This window comes from Pinus tabuliformis, chromosome 8 (genome assembly GCF_031772625.1).
Source record: "Pinus tabuliformis cultivar Carrire ecotype Pingquan chromosome 8, CPIR1, whole genome shotgun sequence".
Taxonomy (NCBI): Eukaryota; Viridiplantae; Streptophyta; class Pinopsida; order Pinales; family Pinaceae; genus Pinus; species Pinus tabuliformis.
The window spans coordinates 536,331,970-536,340,172 of record NC_142294.1 but is presented as its reverse complement, the minus strand read 5'-3'; the positions used below and the strand labels follow the sequence as shown (position 1 = coordinate 536,340,172).

The following is an 8,203-nucleotide window of genomic DNA, read 5'->3' as shown; positions in this document are numbered from 1 at the left end:
ACTTTTTTAAATCGACATGCAAATCACTAACATTCTAAAACGTAATGTACAATGTGCCAAAAACTATGCTCTAAAAAAAATATGTGTGTTTTGCATCAACCCTTTTCAAAATCAGGTCACTTTTTTTCTATCTCTATGAAACAGGTAAAATATCAATTCCCGTTTCAAAGTTTACATTGTTCAAATCTAAATGAAATGGTGGGAACCAAGTTCTTACTAATCTTCCAACCATCATCTCTATTTAGATTTCCCGAGTGTTTTTCAATCTCGGTGGATTCTATGAACTTCCTATGATGATAGTGCCCATTTTTTGATAGGATCATGTAGTCTTCAATGCAAATATGTCGTTTTGTTTTCTCAGCATGCTTAGCCAGAGCTGAGGAATGACACCTACCATGTTTAATGTCTTCCACATGCTCTATAATCCTTTGCTTAACATATCTTCGTGTCTCGCCAACATAGGGAGCCCCTCAAGAGAACGACATTAAGTATACCCCTTTCATGTTTGAAGGGTCAATAGGATCGTTGGCAGATTTCAAGATACCACTAATGTTGCTTAATGGCTTCAAAGAAGTAGGAACTTGATTCTTCCTTAATATGTGAGAAATTATATCTATGGTTCCGTGGATAAAGGAAAGTTGAACATTGGTGATAGGATCAACAAGGTCCCTCTTTTATCTAAAACACTAGCTAGTTTTTTGGAACGCCTTGATGCCTTGGTTTTTCTTACAAAAACAAATCATTAAAATTATTAAAAGTTCATTTGTTTTGTGAGAAAAACCCAAACCTTCACCCAATCTCCCATCCTCTCACTACATCCATCCAAACAAGTTCCACCACCATGTAAGTTGTAGGTCACCCCACCAAAGGTGGACATCCTTCCATTGTTCCCATCCACACAGACTCCACCACCATGTTGCTGTTGAGGTGGCCCATGGCCAACTAGATAGTGGTTGCTTGGATAAACATGGCAGAAGGAATGGGAATGTATGTGGAGGGGTCACGCAATGCCCGTCCCCTTTTTAATAGTTATAATGTTTGTTTTCATTATTTTTTTTAAATTTTAAATAGTTTATTATTATTATTATTATGTAATTTATATTTTTTTTTCCGGGGAAAAAAGCAAAACTTTTTATTATGATCTTATAAAAAGTTTTCATATATTTGTTCTAAAGCCATGCTGGGCTCATGTGTTCATTCATTGCTCAACCATAAGGGAGCTTTTCTGCTGTATTGTAAACCTGTAGTAGACTTCCTCCGGGAGGATGATTAATATCCAAAAAGCAAAGTGTCATGTGAAACCCGGGGTCTCCTTCAGAGAAGGAAAAACAACCCCTTACATTCAAAAAGGTATGACCTCCAATGTTTTATAATGTAACAAAAATTATAATAAGAAGACTGTAAACTGTGATCAAGTTGCCGAAAGAGTATACTACTAAGGAAAAATATATACAAAAAATGTATCAGTGGAAAGATAAGTTGTGAATGGTGCCGACAAAAATGAAGCTTTATACTGAGATCACTATGGCTGATCATATGGAGGCTGATCTGATCTGTAAGACTGCCCCTGAGGAATCTCTTCTATCTCCCAGCTGCCTGGATCCTGTTGTAGACCAGCCTTAGATAGCTGGTCTACTTCTTCATTCCTTTCCCTGTAGATATGGCAAAGTGAGAACCTGTAAAAGAATGTCTTCAGGAATAAAATTTCTTCAACAATTGTCATCAAAATTTGATTTTGACAAGCAGCTAAACCATTGATCCAATTTATAACATTAAGAGAATCCCCAAATATCTGAATAGAGTTGATGTTTTTGTAATGTAGCCAGCATAATAGGAATCGTAAGGAAGAAAGTTCTGCATAATTATTAGTTCCAGCACCCAACCCAACCGAAGCTCTTAGAGAATGTTCGGAATTGAAATGTATGCACAAGCCTGCACCAGCCCTATTGTTTTGTGAGGCCCCATCAAAGAAACCACAAGGGATATCCTCCTGTATAATGATATTATTTTGTTTGGTTCTGGATTTTTTTTTTTCCTCAGGAGGAGGCAGAGCAGAATAAATGGCTGTGATATTAGTAGCAATAACAGAAGTCGGTGTGTTTTGATCTTGGAACAAACTCTTATTTCTAGCAAGCCACACGCCCCAACAGAAGATAATAGGCAGGTTCCTCATATTCCCTTCCGAATAAGTTTGCCACCATTTCCTCCAAGCATCTCCCAGTGGATCATGTCCCCACTGTGCATTTACCTTGAGAAAACCAGTGACCTCCTCCCATATCTTCTTTGAGTAAGAGCAGGTGGTGAAAAGGTGATCTGTGGTTTCCTCATCAGATTTGCACAAGGGACATCGCCCTGGACCAGCTAAAAACCTAGATTGTAGTGTTTCCCAAGTTGGTGCCTTCCTTCTTAAAATACACCATAGAAAGAGCTTGGATTTGGCAGGGCTTTTGAGTTTCCATATATCTTTGGCCCACCAATCCGGGGCTTCCCATCCTATCTTTCCTAATAGAAAAGAGTATCCCTCTTTTGGTGAATACCCCCCGGTTTTGCTGTGAGCCCACATTAAACGGTCAGGTTCCTGTTTTATTCTGACATTGGATCGTTTTAGTTCTTTGATGAAGCTTGCCCATTCATTCTTCCATCTAGCATTTAACCCTACCTCTTCATCGTCCTTCCAAGCCTGTCCCCAGATAGTGGACTGTCCAACTCTTTCCACCTGATTTATTGATGTAATACCTTTAAAATCAAGATGTCGAAGAAGCCCTGGTGATAAAGCAAAAGCTTCATTACACCCAACCCAAGGGTCTCTTCCAATCCTGATCTGTCTGCCATCTCCCAATTTCCATGCTAACCCTTGCTCGATCACTGAGAAAGCATCCAACGTGGCCTTCCAAATAACTGAAGAGTTTTTTTCCTTCTTATTCTAACTCTGAATCCAATCTTCCAAAGGCATTGGGTCTATATACTTCCTTTTTACCACCCTCATCCACAGGTTTTCTGTAGTTATAAGTCGCCAACCTGACTTTGCTGCTAACGAGGTGTTGAACTCAGGGAGCCTTTTAATCCCCCAACCTCCCCACTCTTTTGGTCTGGCCACTTTGTCCCATGCCACCCATGGTAAACCCGAGGATTCCTTTGAGCCAGCCCATAAAAATCTGCAACAGATTCTTCTGATTTTCTCCATTACACCTTTAGGAATCCAAGTTAGGGCAGCCCAGTAAACTGGGATGGCTAACAAGACTGATTTAATAAGTGTCAACCTACCAGCTCTGGACAACCATCTATAACTCCAATGAGATATTTTGGCTTTAATTTTTGCTATGAGCCAGTTCCAGTCTTCTTTTCTGTAAGCATCTGGTTTTAACCAAAAACCCAGATATTTGAATGGAACATCCAGAGGTTGGCTAGGGAAAGGAAAAAGATCAGACATTTGATTTCTTTCCCTTCTGTCAATATCTGCCAAACAAACTTGTGATTTCCCAGAATTTATCTGCATTCCAGTAGCTTTTAGAAAAAGATCAAAGATACATTTTATCTCCTTTAATTCGCTGTAATTACCATTAGTGAAAATCAATATATCATCAACGAAAAGAAGGTGGGTGATGTAGAGATTGATTGCTACCTCAATACCTTTTACCTTATCCTCCCTTCTGGCTTTATGTATCAGTCTACTAAGCCCTTCAGCCACAAGGAGGAACAGGAGAGGGGACAAAGGACACCCTTGTCTGAGGCCTCTCTGGCTATTAAAGAAAGAAGAGGCATCTCCATTGACCAAAACTGCAAAGCTGACATTTGAAATGCACCCCATGATCCAGCTGACAAAAGGATAGCTGAAGCCCACATGAGTTAGAAGCATTCGTAGATAGAGCCAGTTGATCCTATCATATGCTTTGGAGAGGTCAATTTTGATAACAGCTCCCTTCTTTTTCTTCAGCTTGACACTATGGATTACCTCCTGTGCGACACCTATGGCTTCATGGATTTGTCTGCCATCCAAGAACCCAAATTGTTCCATTGAGATGTTTCTTGACAAGATTGGTGCTAATCTGAGAGCAATAACCTTTGAAATAATCTTGTAAATGCAGTTACACAATGAAATTGGTCTGAAGTCTTCAAAACTTTCTGGCTCATCCTTCTTTGGAATGAGAGCAATAAATGTTGAGTTAAATGGTCTATAGACTTCTCCTTTCAGCCTAGACTCTTCAACTACTTCAGTTATCTCGGCTCCAATTTGTTCAAAAAAATGGAGAAACAATTCTATTGTCCAACCATCAGGGCCTGGACTTTTGTCTTTGCCCATGAGCTTCATAGCTGCTTCAATCTCCTCCTTAGTGACCGGAATTGTAAGATCTTCACCTTCGTCTTCCTCAATGAATCTAGGAAAACATTGCACTGTTTTAAAGACTTCTGCAATAGTAGCCTCTCCCTGATCTGCAAAAATGTTTTGAAAATGTCTTTTCCCTAAACCAGAAAGCTCTGGAAAGGACGTGACATCTCTCCCTTCTTCATCTTTAAGGTGCCATATAGTATTTATTGATTTCCTTCCTTTTGCAAAATTATGGAAGAATCTAGTGTTCTCATCCCCAGATTTTAGCCGAATTGCCCTGCTCTTAATTCTCCATTCTTCTTCCCTTTCCAAAAGAATTTTGTTTTGCTGCTTCTCCAAGAGAAGAATTCTATCCTTAGAGTCTTGTGATGAGTATCCATCTGAATCCAAGTCCTCCATCTGTTTCAGCTCCTCCCTTATACTGATCAACTCCTCATTTTGTTTCAGTTTTCTGTCCTTTGCCCAGGAAATTGTAGCTGATTTCAATCTTTTTGAATTTTCCATGAACAAAAAACTTTTCTCCTCGCCTGCATTGTGATCAGGGTGAATCCAAGTTTCTTTAAACAGGTTGCTGAAAGTTGGATCATGGAGCCAAGCAGGATTAAATTTGTAAGGGGCTGGGGGTTTGTGAGGAGGAATAGATATATCTAAGAAAATCGGGAAATGATCCGAATTCCCTATTTCCTCAACCCACTGTCTGATCAAAGGAGCATTGGTGGATAAAGAGTCCGATAGCAAGAACCGATCTAATCTTTTGGCAATTCTGGCTTCTCCTATCCTTCGATTCCTCCAAGTAGGCTTTATCTTGATCGGGGAAGGGTCTATAAAATTATTCTCTGTGATGAGATTATGGAAAAAATCTGTAAGAGGATCTTCTCTCGCCGATGGACCCCAAGCTTCCGCTCTGCCCATAGTAAAATTTAAATCACCTCCCATTATCATCATTGGTGCTTTCATAACAGATTTTGACATCAATTCATCCCAGAAGGATTCCCTGCCTTGGCATGGCCCATAGATATTTACTATGGTGATGGGAAAAGTAAAGTTTGGGGATATTAACTCCATTCCCATAACATTCTTCATCCCCCAGTTATTGAGGACTTTTACCCTCCCTTCTTTGTACCCAATTGCAATGCCCCCTGAATGTCCAAAGACATCCATAGCACTGAATGCCCACCCAGGCAGAAGGGAATTTAACATAGATTCAATCTCATAAGCCTTCCCCAGAGTTTCTTGCAGAAAAATAACATCTGCATTAGAGTTGGATATCCATTCTTTCAAGGCCAGTTTTTTAGGTTTGCTGGCCAAACCTCTGCAATTCCAGGATGTCAGAATCATTTGATAACACCCTCAGGGGGATGAGCTGCTCTAAGAACCCCCGTGATGGAATATTGTTTACCGTCTGCAACATCTATCTTTGCTTTTAGTTTCGCCTTGGACATATCAGATTTCTGTCCTCGTTTGTTTTTGGATTTGTTCTGTGAATGTATCATTCCCAGTCCTCCTAAAGACCCCTGAGTCTCTTGATTCCCACCCAAAGATCTCAGGTTGTAGGGGCAGGGAGGCCGGGTCACAGGGAGAGAGAGAGGAGGCCATTTTTCTTCACAATTTATGTCCAGTAGCGGTAAGGTTTCAGCTAATGTTTCCACATCCGGATTTAACATTAAGTGATCCAAATTTTCAACATTATTATTTTCTTGCTCTTTATATGATGAGGAAGAAATATTATGTTTTACATAAGGATGCTCATGAGAAATAAAAGAGGAAGTAGAAGTCCCTGAGCTCTTACCCTTCTCCGATTCGTCGATTTGGGCTTGATTTGCATTTTTTTCCTCTACGAACCCTTCCACGGCTTCTGGTTCTTTAGCTACTTCCTTGACGAATCCTTCCACATATTCCGGTTCTTTGGCATTTTCCATCGCCATCTCCTTAGATTGTTCGCTTACATCCGCTGGTCCCTTCTCTGTCTCCTCAGCCACCAGATTCATTGGTTCTTGCGGCTCCGGCAAATCCTGCTCCATCGTTATCTGAACATCTTCTTGAGCATTTTCTCTGTGAGCTGTTGTCCTTCAGAAATGTCTCCTTCTTCTCTTATGTGGACAATCTTTTGCCATGTGCCCATACTCGTGGCACCAATGGCATCTAAATGGCAGATGTTCATAGTCTAGTATCTGCTCATATACATATTCATTGAATTGTAGATTAATCTTTTGTGCCAGGCCCCCACTCGGTTTGAGCATGACCAGAATGCGCGCAATTGCCCTATTTTTCGTAGTCAAGAAAGTCATATCCGCACCCATGTACACCCCCAACCTATTACCGATGGTTTTGAAAACTTCCTCGGTCCATAGGAATGAAGGTAAACCCGGAGCACGCACCCAAACAGGAAACACATCCGTGCGCTCCTTGATAGCATCAAATAAAGGAGACCATTTCTTTAACAGCACTGGTATGTTATCAATGTGCCAGATTCGCTGAAGGACCCAATCCGCTGATTCTCTGTCTGCAAATCTGAACTTGAACCAACCTTTAGCTAATACTAGGGCTTCGAACTGTAAAGGTCTATCTGCCGTGAAACATTTTTCACCCCAGCCTTGAAGAAAATCTGATGTATATAATTTACCTCTAACCCTGCCGACCAAAGTACAGTCCGCAACCGCTATGGCTTCTATCATTGACACCTCCATCCCCAGGATCAGATTGTCTGCTATCACCTGTGTTCCAATGGGTCTTTTCTGTTTCCTTGTCGCTCCTTTATTCCTTAAACTTTCCACCGCCGGTCTTATACCTTCACGATCCTCGTTATTTTCTGAGGTTATCTGTGCTGAGCCCAATAGGGTTTCTGATTCCAGCAATGGCGGGATCTGACCTGAAAGTCCCATATCGTCATTCCCAGAGAACAAGAAAATAGCCTCCAGTCCATCATTACTTGCCTGTCCCCCTGCTAAAGAAACTCCGAGCTCGCTTGCTGAAGACCCAAGTTGGACTTGGGGTTCTCTTGGAAGAGTAATCCTCGTAAGCGAGGTCGTAACTCTTGGTGTCCAAGGCTGTTCAATGCCTGCAGGAAACCCTAAATGGGTTATTTTTTCTAGCCCTTTAGGGTTTGTAAACCGAGTTTTCTGTGTTTTGCCTTTTGGGTCCGTGGGTAAACTGGCCACACTCACCCCTCTTGGTTCAGACCCTTTCTCTGATTGTTTATGGCCGTCCGCTGAACCAACATTCTGAACCACTCTGTCCAACCCCTTGCCTTGGAATAAAACCTGAGGGGTTTCCACCTGCAATACAGCCTCCGGATTTGGTGTTTCTACAGACCCAAAATAGTAATCCACGTTCTGAGAAGTGATATCCTTCCCCCACATGGAGAGAATATCTTCAACATCTGGGTCCAGGGCTAAAAACTCGGCGGGTTTAACTATGGTTGAGCCTTTCCAATGTAACACGACAACCGACAGACCAAGAGAACGGAAAAAACAAACTGATGTCAATGATAAGGTTTTACATTACCAAACAAAAGTATATGCCAAAACATGGTTTAACCTCCATCTGCCAGTTGCAATAGCTGAAAGGTATTCTCCCGCGTCGACATCTATGCATGGCGTCAGGTCCCGGCTGTCTACCCAAACCCTGTTCGAGGTTCAGTTCTCTGACCAGGACTCGAAACCCTTACCTGCTCCATCCTCACCGACTACCCTCTTATGTAATTTATATCTTTTAATGTTTGTTTTAATTTCTTTTAATTTTTAATTTTAGTTTAAGAAAAAAGTGTTTTGAATTTAGTTCTTAAAAGTGTTTTTTTGTGTTTTTTATTTGTTTTATTTTGTTTTGTTTTTGAAAGTTATTTTTATGTCTCTTTTTTTTTTCCTTTTTTTTTTAAAA

The 8,203-nt window shown here is 40.9% G+C and overlaps 1 protein-coding gene across 1 annotated transcript; it reads right to left on the bottom strand.

The window, feature by feature from the left end:
* Positions 1-1,522: 1,522 nt before the first annotated feature.
* Positions 1,523-5,665, bottom strand: LOC149236518 (uncharacterized). Its single transcript, XM_089368939.1, has 3 exons — positions 4,061-5,665; positions 3,265-3,490; positions 1,523-2,865 (listed from the first exon to the last, which is right to left on the bottom strand). Exons 1-3 carry the CDS (start codon positions 5,663-5,665, stop codon positions 1,523-1,525), a joined length of 3,174 nt encoding a protein of 1,057 aa, XP_089225065.1.
* Positions 5,666-8,203: the final 2,538 nt, after the last annotated feature.

Excerpts from the sequence above, each read along its gene's own strand:
- LOC149236518 (XM_089368939.1), bottom strand. The coding sequence starts at position 5,665 with ATGATTCTGACATCCTGGAATTGCAGAGGTTTGGCCAGCAAACCTAAA. Across the intron at positions 3,491-4,060 it reads TTTACAAGATTATTTCAAAG|ATAAATTCTGGGAAATCACA; the intron begins GTTATTGCTCTC and ends ACTGGAATGCAG. Across the intron at positions 2,866-3,264 it reads TAGATGGTTGTCCAGAGCTG|TGATCGAGCAAGGGTTAGCA; the intron begins GTAGGTTGACAC and ends ATGCTTTCTCAG.